We start from the raw sequence: 18,092 nt of genomic DNA on the forward strand, positions 1-18,092 counted from the left end.
CTTAAATGCAAGAGCTCCAGCTATTGTTTTTCCTAGCTGAATGGGCAATTGTTACTCATGGTCACATGATTTGTAATTTCACATCCATTTGTTTGGAAAATCATTGCATTTTGGTACTGATGGGGGCCGGGGGCATTGTTCCTAGATCTAGATGGTTACCATCTATGACAAATTAGTTTGGTGTATTTATGAACTCATTTGTATGTTCTTCTCCATAGTTTATATGTCCTTCATGCTTTTTGGCTCACCATTAATTTAACTTTATTTTCTAGTCAATTCGGAAGCGTCTTAGGGCCATCAATGATGCTCGGGTGCAAAAGCGCAAGGTAGATTTTGAAGCATTGCTGTGATGTTAATATTATATTTCCATCAAACATTTTAAAATTGTTTTTCATGCTTGGATTCTGAATGAGTTTCCATATATTTGAAAATAGTTGGTATTCCCTTCTTAGATTGCATATTTGTCCAACATCAATCATTTGTTTTCGGTGTAAAACAGGCTGGACAAGTTTATGGCGTGCCTTTGTCTGGAGCATTGTTAACAAAATCTGGTTTGTTTCCAGACCTACGAACTTGTGGGGAAGACTTCAAAAGGAAGTGGATTGAGGTTTGCTTCTGTTCTATATCCTTTTTCCTCAACTCTGTAGAAAAGAAATTCTTGGAACAGTGAGCTTTATACATGTTCACCAATATTGAGTACTTGTGTCTCGTAGCCTTTGTTTTTTAGTTTTATTGAGTACTTCGTATCCAAGTAAGAGACTTGGCACTTTAGCCAATAGGCTTTTGATTCTTGAAGTGAATGTGTTTTTCTTTAAATTGGTATTAAAAGTCCACTGGGCAAAGTTGTAGCCTTTTATTTGGATAGCTTCCATTCATAATCGGGTGTCTGATATTTAACTGATTCCTCCATTCAATTGGTATAAGACTGTGTTACCCGGGGACACGTCCCCGGGCTAAAATCCCCTGTCCCTGTACTGGGGATGTTTCGGGGACTTGGGGACGGCCAGTGGACGTCCCCCCGCCATCCCCAAAATTGCAAAACCTGTGGGAAACATCCCGGAAACTTGGGGACGGCAGTGATTCTCAAAGGGGACCTCCCCCCATCTGCAACAGACGTCCCCCAACCATCCTGGGGACGGCCAGCCTTCCCCCTTTTCCCAGCACATTTAAAAAAAGGACTCAAATGCTCAAAACAACATATTTTAATTTTATTATAGATTTGTACAACTGGATTTTCACTAATATGATGGGTAAACATGTCTGAATCACTTCCAAAAGCACTTAGAAATAATGAGCAGCAGCCTGGTAATAAATTTCACAAACTCCTAGAACTTGGTAGTGTGTAAAAAAGTGGTTGCAGGTCTGCAATATTGGACTTTTTACTGATATGAAAGGTAAACAGATCTGAATCAAAGCCAAAAGCACTCGGAAATATGAATAACAGCTTGGTAATGAATTTCACAAACACCCAAAACTTTGTAGTGCATAAAGAAGTGGTTGTAGGTCATAATAGTAATGGAAGACTATCAAAATATCTTCCAACCAGAAAGAAACAATGAACTACATGCAAACAAGTGTTGGCATATTGACAATGATTTTTCAATTACGAATGCATATTGAGTATTGACAATAAATTCTGAATTATGAATGCATATTGAGTATTGACAATGAATTCTGAATTATGAGTGCATATTGAGTTTTGACAAATGAATTCTGAACACAAATATGGTATGTTAAGGTTCTATAATGTACATATACCTGCCTTATCCATGTTTTCATATGAATATAATGTATATATACATGCGTTATGTATTTTTCATATGAACATTTAAAATTTCCCTATATATTTAAATTTTTTCCCTATTTTATATAGCCGTCCCCAAAATTGCCAAAAAAATTTGCCGTCCCAGAAACTCGTCCTGCTGTCCCCGTCTCTGTCCCAGAAATTCGGGGTAACATAGGTATAAGACTGAACGGAACTTATTGTAATAATTCTTGACTAAGTTTTTTAGGTTTTTCATGTTCGTTGCATCTAAATTTGTTTTGTTGTAGAACATTTTCATGTGAAATAGATACATTACTGACAGAATAGTGTTGTTGAATTATCATCCACCGTTGCAGGCTATAGTCTCAGAGGGTATACATTGGTGGTTTGATTAGAATTTCAGGATGCTTTGTAAAGAGGGATTGTAGGAAGTCCATTCCTGAAAGCATGGTTTGCAACTGTCAAATGTAGGAATATTCACATTAGCATATTTAACAGCCACAATATCATCCATGTACCTTATCAGTCAGGACATCAACTTGTTCATATTCATTAGTTTGGGTGTTGTCAGTGTAATATCTTTAAATAGCTTGAAGTCATTGACATAACTTCTAAAGATACCCACCATGATAAATGTGGATACAAGTTTCATTGTTGCACGTGAACGAATCTATAAGATACTGTATAATTAATGAGTAATTTTTCATGGTTGATTTCAGAAATTTGATTCTTCTTTGATTCATTTGATTTAGTAACAATGTATGTACTTTAGATTTTTGAATTCTTTGGTGCCCTTCATATTGATAAGCAATTTGAGATGTTTAAACTAGGCTTCATCTTGTGCCTTTGCCAAGCTTCATCACTTTTGTCCGTGTATCTTGTTCATTGCTCCTATGCCTATGCGAGTTTCTCATTATTGATTCTTTCTCAAGGTTCAAGCATGCAGCCATGGGAGCCTGGTTCAAAATGTCTCAAGTCCTTCCCCATTGGTTCCACACTTCCTTTCTATTTTGTTGGCGACCTGCAATAGGCAGTTGTTGTTGAGCACAACTTGTAGTGGGGGGGTTGAGTCAGTGTGAGATGATTCTTATTAAAATTCAACAACCACACTAAAGCAATCACAAGATCTAACAACTATGAAATACAAGATTTACGTGGAAACCCTTTGGGATAAATCCACAAATGACTGCTTGGATCTATTGTCCAACTCCAGCCACAAAAATATAAATCTTTTGGGAGCTCATGTCTGATATACTTTCAGAGAGCATGGATGTTGGATTTCTAGGTTGCACCTGAAGTAAGAAAAGCATAAGGGGATATAAATTTGTTTTGCCATGTGTAAGGCAGTGTAACGTAACCTGCTATAATGTCCCCCCTTTTTTAAATGAGATTAGAATAATAGATTTAAATAATAATAATAAATTAAAATATCAATAAATAAAATATAAAATATATTATAATTATAAACACTTGGGCAGAAATTAGAAACATTTTAAAGACTTTATAAAAGGGATACAGCTGCAAATTTGAAAGAAGAATTACAGCAGAGGCTAAATATAAGTTTATGTTTTTAGAGATACATTATAAGCTTTAAATCTGAATTATATAATTGAAGTTACAATTTTAGGATAAATTTTATATTTATAATTATTAGCTATGCAATCATATTCGTGAGTTAAGATTATTTATTTAAGGCAAAAATAAGGAATTTTTAAAAGGGACATTACATCTGCAATAAATGGATCTTTAGTCTACAAGACTAGTAAGCCAGAGTAGGGGGTATTTCATAAGAAATAATTGGGATATTCTTACACAAAGGGCGTGGCTAAGTTTTGCGACCTATGTGTCCATTTCTCTTTAATTGTCTTGCCTGGATCTCTGAATAATCTCCTTGGTCCAACAGAGCCAAAAAATTGATTTCCAGTTAGCAATTTGATTATAAGGTGCCCATTTAATTTGAGTTGATCAATGTGCCCCATGTTTAGATTGCAAGTGCATTCTCTAGGGTTTCAGGATACAGTTTGGAGCAACAAGAAGAGGTTTACATGTTTAATTTGTGAAAAATGCAACGTGTTTAAAGAGGGTCAGTGGTTATTATTTGGCTGGTTGCTTGACATCATGAACAACCCATATTTGTACTATGTATGTCTAGCATTGCTATGTAATGCAGCCATGAGTCCACTGAACCCAGTGAAAGGTTGCAGATCTGAGCAGCTCCAAATAATTTGAACTTGCAATAGTGACAGATAAAGGCAGTAAGACAGTAACTATCATATGATTATTCTAATTTCCAACAGAATTGACCTTGTACAGGTCTGCAATTGTTACATATCCTGAAAAATAAGAGTTATAACCAAATTCGAAAATAAGAGTTATAACCAAATTCGATTTCCTAGGCATGTTGCTTGACAGAACAGCCTTTCATCATGTACAGAGAAAAAAAATAATGACTTCTGCTGTAGGCATACAGTCTAGGTTGAATGAGATTAGTCAGATCCTTCACTTGGATTTTATCTTAGGTTCTCCTTTTTGTCCACTATATTCTGCAGTTATGAGGTGTGCTGCCACCTGGAGTTGCTAACTGACCTAGCAAGAATAATATTCAGCATTTGGATGTCCAGATGGAGTAAGTCCTGCCGCAGCAAGACCCCACAAATCCACTCTAATATTGATTTCTCCATAAATAGTACAATAAACTATAAAGGGTGTAATGCGAGGTATGGAGTGGCCCCCAGCACATAGGACAGAACTCCCAGCAGAGGAAAGGTGCTTCGAAAGAGGTGGACCCCACCTCAACACCATGTCTTTCAGCAAAAAAGAGTGTTGGGATTCCTACAGGTCCTAGGAACATTGATGCCTCAATCTTATTTTTGGATTTCTTCCTCCCAGGTTGGTCCAAGCAGTGTGGAAAATGAAATACCAAAAATTAATTTGAATATTCTTTGGGGTGGGCTCAGGAATGTGGGTACCAAGGATTTTCTTCTTTTTTTCATGTTTTGATTCTTCCAATAAATTTAATCATTTTTGTCCAGCTTCACTGTGGACCCCACACGATCAGCAGACCTATCTAAAACACAAAACATAACCAGAAGCACACAAAGTACACATGTAATGTCCCCACTTTGAAATAGAATTTAATAATAAATGATAATAATAAAATTAAAACATTAAAAATTAAATTAAAATATAAAATAATACAATGAAATATGATTAATTATAAATTAATTAAGTTAATGAAAAGTCAAAAGACATGAAAGGAAAAGTTGTGACTCCCTCAACAATGAGATATAAAAGGGAGAAGAGAACCTCATTTGAGAGGGGGGATAATTTGGAAATGAGAAGTGTAGATCTGATTTAAATAATAAGTGCAGATCTGATTTAAATAATAAGTATCCCTTTCAAAGGGTAGAAATAATGAAGAGTTGAACTCTTTCAAAGGGTGCTAATGGTGAAAGGGTATGTCTCTTGCCAAAGGGCATACATGATGAAGAGGTGTGACCTCTCCCTCAAATTGAGAGATATAAAGGGAAGGAATCAAAAGCATCTAGTGACATCACCATTGATCAGATCAGATCAGAATTGTTATCAAGTTACAGGCAGTAACATTTGTGTTCTTGGTGGTATGGATGGGGATGTGCTTAATATGTATGCTTAGTATATGAAGCCTGATAAAGTTGTTATGTAGAATCTAGTAATAATATTGTTATAAACTGCGATATGTATGATAGTCATACTTAATATCATATATATTCATAATACATTAGAAGTTAGTGTACTTATAGTCTAAATCATGTTATTACTGTCAGTATTTAAGAAGATGGGGATGAGATGTTCCAAAGAGGGGCAGTCTAAATCCAAGCAGTAGGTTAAGTCCCAAGATAGGGTGGGGATCAGTGACCCATAAGCCTTGATGGTATAGACCCAAGATAGGTAAGGGCTTGGATCTGTAAACTTTGAGGGATCCTATTGTAGTTGGTCTCTAAGCACTTTGGTAACATGCGTAAACCCTTTTCCCTTAAAACTGAAGTAGTAGTAGGGTCTGATATCTATATTAATAATTATATTAATCATCTAATGAAGAAAATAGATAAGCCTAACCAGAAAAACCAGGAGGACAAGGAAATGGAAACAGAGCTGAACAAGGATAAGGAGGATACAAGCATGGAAAAGGATAGAGCTGGTGATGAGATGAATATTGGTACGCTTATCCTGGATAAGCTTAAGAACCAGTTTGATGCTCGTTTGAGTTTCGATAGATGGGTTTATGAAAGAATAAATAAAATGGAAAAAAAGGCTAACCATCAGGAAGAGCAGGGACAGAAAGGTGAAAGCAACCTGGAGCAATGGAAAAAGGAAATGGACGAAAAGGTGGAGAAGCTGGAAGTTCAGATAAGCAAGCTGGAGGAAGGGAAGGCGGCCATGAAGAACTTTTTGATTCTGATTCCAGAGATCCTCAACTCTGCGACCAAGAACATGGAGGAAATTGCCAAATATCTTGATGGTCCCAGCCCTACCAAGTCTATTGTGGACCTTGATGCCGAAGAGGCTGGGAATGTGGATAGTGCTCCTGGAGGTGCGGCTAAAAGGACCAGGGCGAGCTTGAAAAAGGCTGCCTTGGCTTCTTCAAAGGAAATCCCAATTCTCAGGGAGAATATCAAAGAAATGCAAGGGATTAACGAGAAATTGGCTAATGCCCTTAAAAACATAATGTAATTTGTCTTTTTTCTGTTTTCGCTGGTTGTTGCTGGTTGTGTTGGACTTTTGTGCTGGCTTTTGTCTAGTACTTTGCTGGTTTTTTTGCTGTCTGTCCTGTTTAGTTTCTTAATACTTTTATCTTTTTTGGATCCTTTGTAAAGGGTTTCGGAGTCCCTTCAAAACCTGATTTTCCCGTAATCAAAAACTAATTGAAGAATATCAATCAATTTTAATATATTGAAATAGATCAGGTAGGGGACATTACAACATAGGTGAGAACCTATAACAGTTAAGAAAGTAGGGATAAAACAAAAATTTGAGCCAAACAATAATTTTGGAGTGCAGGATTGCACAAGGACCTAGATGCTCCTGCATCACAATGTTTCAGTTCAATGCAAGCATTTTCATCAACTGATACAGAAATACTTTTATTTAGAAATGTTTTGGGGCATCTCTGTTTGCTGTGGCATGAATTTTCTATGTTTTTACCAATATAAGAGTTTCCTCTGAGTAGGACAACCTGCAGATGTTGAATACTAAATGTCATTTGCAAAGCAAATATTGGTGATTGATGGATCAAAATGAAGTCTCAAGTTCAGTACCAATGTTTACCAGTGACAAAATTGGTCGGTGTGATTCAGTGGTAGAGATGAATCTTTTCGAGACTGAGTGGAAGAGCTGGTTTTGTTATCATATAAGTTCAATTGGATGTCAGGTGGTTTTATTGGTTCTTTTTTCCAAACTGTACCAGCTAGCCGCCCCATGCTTGCCTCTGAGTGAGATTTTTGATGGTGACAAGTAACACACATAAACCCTTTGTTTCAGTAAACCCACCTGCATTCTTGGTTTTATTTTGCTGCATTCAAGAAAAAACCATAGTAGACATTTTCATGAAGCACATAAATTTAAGTTATAGTAGACAAATGATATGATTTTGTTCATAGCCTTGGAATCATTTGAGAGTCCAAGTACATATACTAAATATTGTTTAGTTACTGTTTTATTCGTTGTCAACAGGGCCTTTCACAACCGCATAAGAGATTGCGTTCTTTAGCTGATCATGTACCCCATGGGTATAGGAAGAAGGCTCTTTTTGAAGCACTTATTAAGCACAAGGTCCCATTGTTACGAGCAACATGGTTCATCAAAATCACATATCTTAATCAGGTCCATGCAGTTATATTTGGATTTCAAGTAGATTATTTAAAAAAATAATTTATAATCTCAGATATTTGTTCCCATTCTTTGCTATAAGATGTCTTATTGTGTATAATCTTGTGCTGTTTAGCAGGTTCGACCATCTGAAAAGGCACTGGGAAAACGTGTGGAACTTTGGACAAAGGATTTCATAGATTATCTTGATTCCCTCTTAGATGAATCCTGTCAAAATGTTGCTGTTTCAGGAACTTATAGTAGAGATCAGTCTCCACAGTTGCTTTTGGCCTCTGGTCAGCATCAAGGGAGTGACCCTTCCCGAACGACAAATGATGCTGAGGAGCCCACTTTGCACATTAAATGGTGCTATATGGTGCAGATTCTTCACTGGCATCTCGCAGAAGGGCTGCTTCATCGTCCCAAGGTTATTGAATGGGTTCTACGTCACTCACAGGTATAGTTTATTTTCTTTCCCTTTATGATGTCAGTGTATTCTTTTAATATCTATCTTTTCTAATCTTGTATCCTGTAGGTAGTGATTCAAGGACTGCAATTTTGTTTGGAAATGGATTAATTTAATAATTTCCTTATATGCATTTTGCAGGAAAAGGAGTCACTTGAAGTGTTGGAGTTGCTTCTTCCCATTGTGTTTGAACTTATCGATAGCATTGAACTTTCACAAACTTATTCACGGATGTTTGTAGATATAGCTGTTCATTGGTTGAGAAGATTGTGCCCAAGTGGCATGCTCCCAGATTCCAAGGATCGTCCCCGTGAAGCATACAGTGCAATGTTTTTAACAGAATTGCTTCAGTATTTGATAATAGCTATACCAGATACCTTTGTTGCTCTTGACTGCTTCCCCCTACCACCTGTTGTCTGTCCACCTGAAGCGAAAAGAAACAGTTCTTTTATGCCAACTATTACTGTGGAAAAGGCCCCCTTTGATGGCAGTATTCCTGAAAAAATGGATAAGAATAGGGATACTAAGAAAGTGATTACTGAAAGACAGTTGCCTATTGTAGATCTGGTCTCCTCTATTCAGAAAAGAGCTAACAATCTTTCCAAATCTGTGTACCCTGAAATTATTCATAATAATGAGGGAAAGGCTGTACATACTCTCGACAAGGCTCTGATATCAGGAGATGTGAGAAGTGCTTATCACTGTATATTTGAAGAGTCTTTCAGTGCAAAAAGTGTGCCAGATGAATGGCTATCAGGAATTAGTCCATGCATAAGATCAAGCTTGAATTTTATTGAGGCACTCCAAGCTTCAGAAGTTTATGCTGTTTTTTTTCTTTTTGAGTGGGCAACATGTGATTTCAGACACTTCCGAGGTCCTCCATATGTAGATAGAAAAACCACGGGTAAAAGAGATTTTTCTCGTATTTATATGGTAGTCTCAGTGATTAATATGAAATTGGAAGCATTACAGAAGTCAGTTTCTAACAGTGGTGTTGGTACTAGTGATGCATCTGTTTTGGGTGTTCCAAATATGCCAGTTGATGATGGATTTTCAAGCAGGAAGAGGAGGGGAAAGGTTGATATTCTTAAGAATATATCAGAAAATTTGCAAAGTAAATTTTATTCTCAAAGTATTGCTCCCTCTTCTCTGTTTTCAACTTATCGCTGTCTGCATGATGCTGTAGTTGCTTGGTTAGATCAACATGAATTTCAGAAGGGTGAAGCTTTTAAGCTTCTTCAATTTCTTCTCCTGGAACTCATACGGCTTGGTGTTTTTCAACCCTTTGCTTATGTAAGGCAGCTGATAATCAGTGGAATAATGGACAAAATAGAGACTAGTGCTGATGTTGAGAGGGCAAGTTGGCACAGGCGCATCCTGGAGCACCTTCCAGCATCTTCAGTCTTTCATGCATTTGAGGATATCACAAATGAGTCAGATCCTATACTATCTAATGTGATCAGAGTTTACTCCAATGAACGTCATTTTGCGCTCCATGGATTTCTGGACAAGATTGGGCATCTTACAAAGGAAGGAGAAAACCTGGTAATTTCTAGAAAGAATATATTAGCAAACAGTGTAGCCAGTACCTTGGTTGGGGATTCTTCCAACACCTTTGAGAAGAAGAGGAAGTTAGAATCAGTTAATGGGGCAGATCTCAGAGGTGATATGAGTGAGAAGGGAAAACTACAACAAATTGATAGACTCAAGCATGCAATCTCTGTGCTTTTGCATTTTCCTGATTCAATCATGGTTTTGAGTGGAAAATCTTCATCTGTGAAGTCAAGTTTAGTCCAAGGGAAGCTTAAAAGACCATTGGGACTGCATAGTAGTAGAATAGGAAAAGGAGAAGGAACACCTGGCTGTGATGAATGCGGGCGAAGCAAACGACAAAAGATAAGTGAAGAAAAAGGTTTGCTGATTAAGGCACTTGCATTTAATTCAACAGATGATGATGAAACTTGGTGGGTTAGAAAGGAACCTAAAATATCAGATGCAATCAAAGTTGAACAGCCCATGAAGCCAACAAAACAAGTGTCAAGAGGGAGGCAAAAGACTGTCCGCAAAACACAAAGTTTGGCTCAGCTGGCTTCTGCTAGAATTGAGGGTAGCCAAGGTGCCTCTTCCAGTCATGTATGTGATAGTAAAGTAAATTGTCCACATCATAAACCAAGTCTAGATCGAGAAAATTCTTCACGAATAAAAGATGGGAACAAATTGCATCATGCAGGTGATCTCCATGCAATAGGTAGAGCGATGAAAAGGTTACGACCAACTGAAAAGTGGTCAGTTGCAGGCTGGTTGAATGCTGTTGTGAAGCAACTTGTTGAAGGAAGAGAGAAAGTTCCTGTTAAGCCTAGTCAGTCTTCAGGTCAGGTCCGACCTTCTGGCAGTGCTTCTACTCCATCTGATGAGAGATCTGCAGTACGGTGGCAACTAACTGAAGACGACATAGCTGTCATTTTATACATACTAGACATTTCAATGGATTTGCGATCTGTAGTGAAATTTTTACTATGGGTTCTATTAAAAATTCCCATTTCTGTCACAAATGTCCCTGCTCATGGTGGGCGGAGTATACCTGTGATCACTTGGAGCAGAGAAGGGGATGCATGTGATGCGGGAGAGTGTTTCATCTTGTCATGTCTTCAGAGGTATGAAGGATGAGATATTATTTTTTGCAATATACAGTTCTGCACTTAGGTTTTATTTGAAATTGGTTTAAATACTTCATATAGCTGTCATAGCACTCATACTTCTGATTTTGAAGAACTTATAGTTGAAGCAAACAGAGTTTACGATCATAACTTTTCAAAACTTAAATCTCTTTTAAGACCTTTAATAGCCCCATAAAGTTACAGACATTTTTTGTGATGGTATATAAGTGGATACCAACCCAACAAAATCATGCAATCTCTGAAAAAAAGAGGAGATTTTTTTGGGACGAATATGTAAATAAATATTCTTGTTGCACTACTCTCTAAATGGCCGGGCTTTTTCTTCTTCATACCCGTTAAGAATGTTTTCATTTTTATTGTTTGACGGACTTGATATACAGATGCTGTGCAGTTTGGTTATGTGGTAAAGAAATATGAACAAATCAGCTTAACATTATTTTTATAATCCTATTTGTTTACCAAAACTGCTCATTTATTTTGAAGTACGCTTGCCTGTACGTGCATGAGATCATTGCAAAATGTATGAATATTTGTGTTTCTCTTTTGTCCCATGGAAATTGCTCCTCATTCATTGGGCAGGTGTCTGGCACAATACTCACCTTAATTGGTGGAATACAAAGTTCTCCTTTTGAGTATCTCTGACAGAGTTTGGCTTGTATTTATAACCCACAGAGGTCGGTGGTCAATAAATGCCTTTAATCATACCAAAGCAAGTACTTCCCATGGCTGGAATTGTTTGTACTTTGTAAAGGTAAAAGCATGCACTACGTTATTTTAAATGATCATAATGAACACCCTCCATTTTAACCCAGTTTTGCCAATTCCTAAAACCTGGTTGGGTGTCTCTATGGTACTGTATCTCTACCGACTCTTCTTAACTTGGATGTGTACAATTTTTTCTATGACAATTCAATATGCATTATGCAGTGGTGTGTAAGATGTCCGATTTGAATTTTACAATTTTAGTATGTATAATGGAATGGTTTGACCGTGTTTCGTGCAGAAAGGAATATGTAGTGATAATGCACCCTAAAAAAGGACATTTTCTATTAAATTGATGAAATACATTATATTATGGGTTTTTTAAACCTTGGCATGTTATATTTTATGTTATTTGGTACTCCACACCTTAGGGATTTGCAAATAATAGATATTAGATAGAAACAATCCAATTTATATTAGAGTGGTTTGGAACTAGTAGATGTGCTACCATTGATGGTTTAATTATACAGGAAGAGCTCTCCTCTCTACTTCAGATATCCTTGTAAGTTAGAGCAATGCCCTATGAGTTGAGTTGGGTGTGTGACCTTTTTCAACAGAAACATGAAATTTGACATTAGTACACCTGAGTTGACCTGATGGTGAACATGTACTCCTGAAAGAGAGGTCACAAGTTCAAATCTAGAAGGGGGTACGGTATGTACACCTCGTTTGTAGCACAGTTAGGTGCCTCTTGCATGGAGTATGAGGTAGTCCCATATATTGTTAGCCTTCTTTAGACCCAAAAACAGATTGCCTGATATTGTAGACTATGAAAGGAGCCATTTCCATTTCCATTTCTATTTCCAATATTGACACATTCCCTTGTTTGATTCAGAAATCGTAGCAGTAGACATGCCATGCTAAATATTAGCTCTTTTAGTATCATGTCACATATGCAACTTTATCTGAGGAAACATGGCCACATTTCCATAGAGGGAGAGATTTCATACTGCGAATATTTGTTACTTCATATTATGCTTCTATTCTTGACTTTAGATTTAATGTTCTCATATATCATATGCACTTTTTCCAAGGCTGTTTTAGATTCAGTTCATCTAAATTATATTTCATTATCAAATCCCTAATGAAGTTCTGGCTTCAGGTATGAAAATGTTCTTGCAGCTGCAGATCTTCTTCCAGAAGCAATCTCTGTTGGTGTGCGCCGGGCTGCAGTTGTTTTGACTGCCATACCAGGTGGAAGGTCTGTCTGCCCAAGTCTGTTTTATGTTCGAAATTTATTAAAAAAATATGGTGTACTTCCAACTGTGATGGCTTGGGAGAAGAAATTCAAGGCATCAGCGGACCAGAGACTAGTTGCTGAATTGGAGGCATTGAAAACAAGTGAAAATGAATCAGCTTTTGGATTGGTAGGAGGCTCAAGTGCAGCTAACAGTGAAGATTGTGACGATCACCTGCGGCAAAAGCTGACTGGAAGGTTATCTAGAATAAGTCCAAGTGTGAAAGAGACAGTACAAAGACGCATCAATGATGCAATACAGCATGTTTTTATTAAAGAAAGGGATCTCTTAGCTCCTACAAAGAATTCTTTGACTGAAAAACGAGATGATGGATATCAGGTGGCCCTACATAATCTAGTTGGTTTGGTTGAATACTTTCGGCAAACTGGAGGTGGTACTCCACAAGGTGATGCATCTGTAGTGGTTGCTGTTGTTGCAGCAGTTGTTAGTAACGTAGGGCAAGCCACTGTAAACATGCTTGATTCTGCTGCAAGTAGTGCATACCCAGGTTCATCTTCTATAAAATGTGCTCGTCGAGTTATACAAATTCATATACATTGCCTTAGATTGCTGAAAGAGGCTGTTGGTGAACACCAAAACCGGATCTTGGAAATGACACTTGCAACAGAAGCTTCATGCTCAATAGCTACTGCTTTTGCTCCTGGGAAGGCACCTCGTAGTCAATTTCAGCTTTCTCCAGAAACTCCAGATACAAGTTCGACTATGACAAATGAGATGTTGAGCAACTCTACAAAAGGTCTTTTAGGAAGGGCCACAAGAGCTGCAGCAGCTGTGGCTGCATTAGTTGCAGGTTCTATTGTTCATGGCATTACAAATCTAGAAAGAATGGTAGCAGTTTTGAGAATAAAGGAAGGCCTGGAGGTTCCACAGTTATTGAGGAATGGTCGGTCCAGTTCTAATGGTATTTCTCGTGCAGCTGGACAAGGTAATTCTTCCAAGGTTGATTATTATTCAACTGAAGTATACTTGTATTGGTTTAGAGTCCTCATTAGCAACTGCAAAGTGGTTTCTGATGGTCTAGTGGCAGAACTCCTTGGCGAGCCAAATGTTTTGGCACTTGCTCGAATGCAACACATGATGCCTCTTAGCAGTGTTCTTCCCCCCATCTATTCATTATTTGGTATGATTGTTTGGAGGCCTCATCTATCATACATGAATGCAGTCAGTCGTGAAGACGGTCAACTTCAGTCATCATTGACAACAGCTGTGGATGAAGCAATTAGGCACGAACCGATTCGGGATGTCTGCTTGCGAGATACTCATGCTTTTTACCACCACCTTGTATCTGATTCAAGTGATTCAGATGTAGCAGCTGCCATAGAAAGGCAGGGTCTAGATGTGCATTCCAAATTGAGAGTGCTTGCACCCCTTCGTGGGCGATTATTTTTGCATGCTCTTCTTGATCATCAGATGCCATTATCTGTTCTTTTGCAGGATGAGGGCAGCTGGATTCCTAGTCATGGAGATCTCAAGAGACCTGCTGCAGATGAACCATTATTAGTAGATCAACTTGTGCATGTTTTGGATACCTTGCAGCCAGTAAGTTTTCACTGGCAATGGGTTGAGCTTCGGTTACTTCTTAATGAACAAGTACTCATTGAAAAGATTCTGGGCCAGAATATTTCTGCTGTAGAAGCAATGCGAGCCTTCTCCTCAGGCGTTAGCAACAATCCACTTTCTGAGTCTGAAAAGACATTTACAGAAATTGTTCTTACTAGATTACTTGTGAGGCCCGATGCTGCTGCATTGTACTCAGAAGTTGTGCATCATCTTGGAAAACCTCTTGAGGAATACTTAATATTGCATGTCAGATGGGTTCTGGATGCAAGTGAAGTACTTTTAGGGCGGAAATCCCTTAAGCAGCTGCTTGAAAGCATGGCAAACCGGAGTGGTTTCTCAACTAAAACTAGGCAAGTGCATGCTTGCAGTTGGTCATCACCACAGTGTTATGTAGGAACTGCTGAAGAAAAAAAGAAGACAGAGGCAGCATCTCCAGAGGAAGGAGAGGTGGCAGAAGAAGCTTTAGATTCTTATCAGAGCCAATATTTTTCTATAGAGAAAGGGATTGCTGACTTGGTTTTGCCATGCCTAGCACGGAGTTCCACTGAAACCTGTACTGCCTTTGCCACAGATTTGTTAAAGCAAATGAGTATTCTTGAACAACATATAAACACACCTACTCGAAATGTTGGGAAGTCACCATCTGGAGCTGCTGCTGGAGCTGAAGGTGGTGGAATTAAAAGTCATGGCTCACGCAAAGCATTTAGAGGTGGCAGCCCTAGCTTGGGACGAAGACCGACAGGAGTGACTGAGACTTCTCCATCCTCAGTTGCAGCATTGCATGTTTCAATGTGGTTGAGATTACAGTTCCTTTTGCCATTGCTTCCACAAATTTATGCAGACAGGTATTTTTATTGTTTTTGTGTTTTTATATGGCTTAGTTTGAACATATAGTAGTTGCTTGTTTTGTTTTGTTTAACATGTTCAACAATTTTATTTTCATTCCAGTGTAAAATATTAAACCTAGAAATACAAGTGTTCAACAGCTAAATGACACTATTCCTCAAGTTTTCCTGTGTGCACCTGTGACTACATGCAAGCTTAACATACTGACTGAATTTGATTTTATTTTAATTTAGTAAATCAGCTTTGCAGGGTGACTTTTGGCTTAGATTCCATGCTTGAGGGGTATCTTCTCTGTCAAATTCACCCTGGATTTGCTCCTGGCCTCATTTGTTGGGGTGTGCCACACCCTGTGAGTTGAGTTTGACGTTTTACCCAATTTAATATGTTATAATACTACCTGGGAATTTAAATATGCAAGTTAGTTTCATAACCTCCAGTGCTCTTACCAATCGAGCTCATCTCTTTTGATGCAATACTAACTTGCTAAAATATTTTGTTGCCTTGGTAGGCAGTTCCATTGTTACAAATTATATATATTTCATTATATCCATTGAAAAAATGAGCTTACGGAACTGCAGTAGGTTTAAACTGGTGATTGAAAAGGGTGTTGGTCTTTTAATTTTAGTTTTAACTACTGGTTAGATGAGGGGACTGCAATTACTTTTGAAGTAATCGAGAAAAATGATTAATATGATGAATTAAGTAAAAAGAGCACAAGATTTGTCTGAATATTTTATGAATAGTAGGGATGAGTTTTCTAGAGTCCATGAATTTGGTAATACCAAACGCTTTTAGTTTCGACTTTGTGTATTTTTTACATAATATTTTGAGTCACGCGTGGTTCATTATCAGGAAGAGTAGAGTAATATTACACTTTGATTCTGGTTCAACCTATATAGAACAGTCAGAATGCTGACTTCATAGAAAAAAATAGAAATCAAACTCGTGTAAGCTATGAATGGCCATGTAACCATTGAATCCTCCACTTGAGTTCTTAAAGTCTACATCAGAAATCTGCAAGCCACACCTTTGGTAAGTGAGTTGCCAATTAAGCAAATTTTCAATGCTTGTTACAGTTGGTTTAAATTGATCAGATGTTAAAGATAGGAAACAATCAGTACCAAAAAAATAAAAATAAAATTACAGGCATTTACCATGTAAATATGTCTTTTTTTTTAACTGGAACTGTTGGAGATTTCTGTAAAGGTGGGGCATGTAATGATCTTAAGTGTCTATGCATGCTGAAAGGAAGGACTCGTGTTCCGACATGCCTTTCATATATAATTACCCTAGCAAATTGATAGTAATGTATATTTGTATTAACAGGGATACACCAGTGCGCAACATGAGACAGGCACTTGCTCCATTATTGTTGCGTCTTCTAGGATCAAGAGTTGTTCAAGAGCCTTTGGACCCCTGCAATATTCATATGCAAAAATACCTTTTCCCTAAAAAGGAATTTGAATCCTATGCTGAGATTGCTGCAGTATCAGCAGCAGGTATCTCTGGGGAGAGTCTCTTTGACAGATTTCTCAGCATCCTTCATGCGTTATTGAGCAGCACCTGGTCAAGTTGGTTGAAGCCAAAAGGGAATACAAAACCTGTACGAGAAGTCCCAGTGTTTGATCCGGAAATCACAGAGCGCATGCAGGTTTTTTGCCAACTTATGCTAATTTTGGAAAACTTTTCTCCTTGAATTGATTTCTAGTTTACATTGAAGATGTTATTACGTGTTTCTGCATTGGATTGGTATATTCTTCAGAATTTCTTGGTGTTATGAATTAATTTCCAATGTTTTTATGAATGGTAATGTTAATGCACATACCTGTTGCTGCGGTCAGGCTGAGTTGGACCACATGCAGTTGTCTTCTGCTGCTCGTGTACGACTACAAGCAGCCATGCCTCTACTTCCCCCTTTTCCCAGTCCTACAATTTGTTCTGTTCCTCCTCATCTCTCAGCATCAACTATAACAGGAGCACATACGACTACTCTAAACTCTAGTAGTTTTCCCTCTGGCATTCTAGTTCCTTCCCAAAAGGTTTCTGTTAGAATGGCCAGTGCCATTGGAAAATGTAAGTCCACTTTGTACCAGGATCCAGAGGTAGAAATTGATCCATGGACATTGCTGGAAGATGGGACAGGGGCAGGAGTTTCTGGAAGTAATAGTGGGGGTTGTGTGAGTGGAGATCAAGCCAATTTGAAAGCTTGTAACTGGCTTAAAGGGGCTGTAAGGGTAAGAAGAACAGATCTTACTTATGTTGGAGCTGTGGATGATGATACTTGATTCATTGTTGGGCCTCAAGGCCCCTCTAGGTTTTAATAATACTTAGTTGATAGCTCCATTTTGGTGTCTTGGATTTCGCTTTTGCTCTTGATTACTTAGCTTTAACAAAATCAATTTACCTGTATCATTTTTGGATGGGTGTACCAATATTCAAATTGCTAATACAACCAAAGTGTTTAATCGGGGAAAGGAACTGGCAAGTGCTGTTTATGTAATCTGTAATTGCTCTCAAGTTGCGGTAGTTGCACCTATTATCTTAATTGCACTTTTTTGGTAATTCCACTCTTCCGACTTTAATGTTGTTAAAAAACAACATAAAGATACTAGTTACTGAAGGCAGGCAGGCTACCACTCATACACAATGCTTGGTTTTTCTCATTATGGTTTAAGATGCCCATGTTTTAGGATCTTGGACGTGGGCAAGCATTTGATTATAAAGCATCCACTAGCTCTCATGTTAAATTTTTGTCACATGCTCTGAAGGGTAACATAAGTGAGATAATCTATAAATCGGGCTTCTCTGTTGATAATTATCAGCATACGGTGATTTATGATATCATTATCCAATTTGTACATGCAGCGTTCTATTTCTAGTGCTGTGATAATGTTTGTGGTTTTGCATCC

At 37.9% G+C, this 18,092-nt stretch overlaps 1 protein-coding gene across 5 annotated transcripts in view; it reads left to right on the forward strand.

Moving 5' to 3' along the window:
• Nucleotides 1-17,657, forward strand: part of LOC131029436 (mediator of RNA polymerase II transcription subunit 12) — a 44,114-nt gene extending 26,457 nt beyond the window's left edge. For 3 of the 5 annotated variants that reach the window (XM_057959919.2, XM_059219948.1, XM_057959918.2), the window contains 8 exons: nucleotides 273-326; nucleotides 500-607; nucleotides 7,478-7,627; nucleotides 7,749-8,069; nucleotides 8,220-10,732; nucleotides 12,621-15,182; nucleotides 16,510-16,834; nucleotides 17,025-17,657. In XM_057959919.2, coding sequence (XP_057815902.2) covers nucleotides 273-326; nucleotides 500-607; nucleotides 7,478-7,627; nucleotides 7,749-8,069; nucleotides 8,220-10,732; nucleotides 12,621-15,182; nucleotides 16,510-16,834; nucleotides 17,025-17,468 — 6,477 coding nt within the window. In that variant the 3' untranslated portion in view covers nucleotides 17,469-17,657. The remainder of the gene's footprint in view (nucleotides 1-272; nucleotides 327-499; nucleotides 608-7,477; nucleotides 7,628-7,748; nucleotides 8,070-8,219; nucleotides 10,733-12,620; nucleotides 15,183-16,509; nucleotides 16,835-17,024) is intronic. The other 2 variants (XM_057959920.2, XM_057959921.2) reach the window with 2 other exon arrangements.
• Nucleotides 17,658-18,092: the final 435 nt, after the last annotated feature.

Source organism: Cryptomeria japonica, chromosome 4, assembly GCF_030272615.1.
Source record: "Cryptomeria japonica chromosome 4, Sugi_1.0, whole genome shotgun sequence".
Lineage (NCBI taxonomy): Eukaryota > Viridiplantae > Streptophyta > Pinopsida > Cupressales > Cupressaceae > Cryptomeria > Cryptomeria japonica.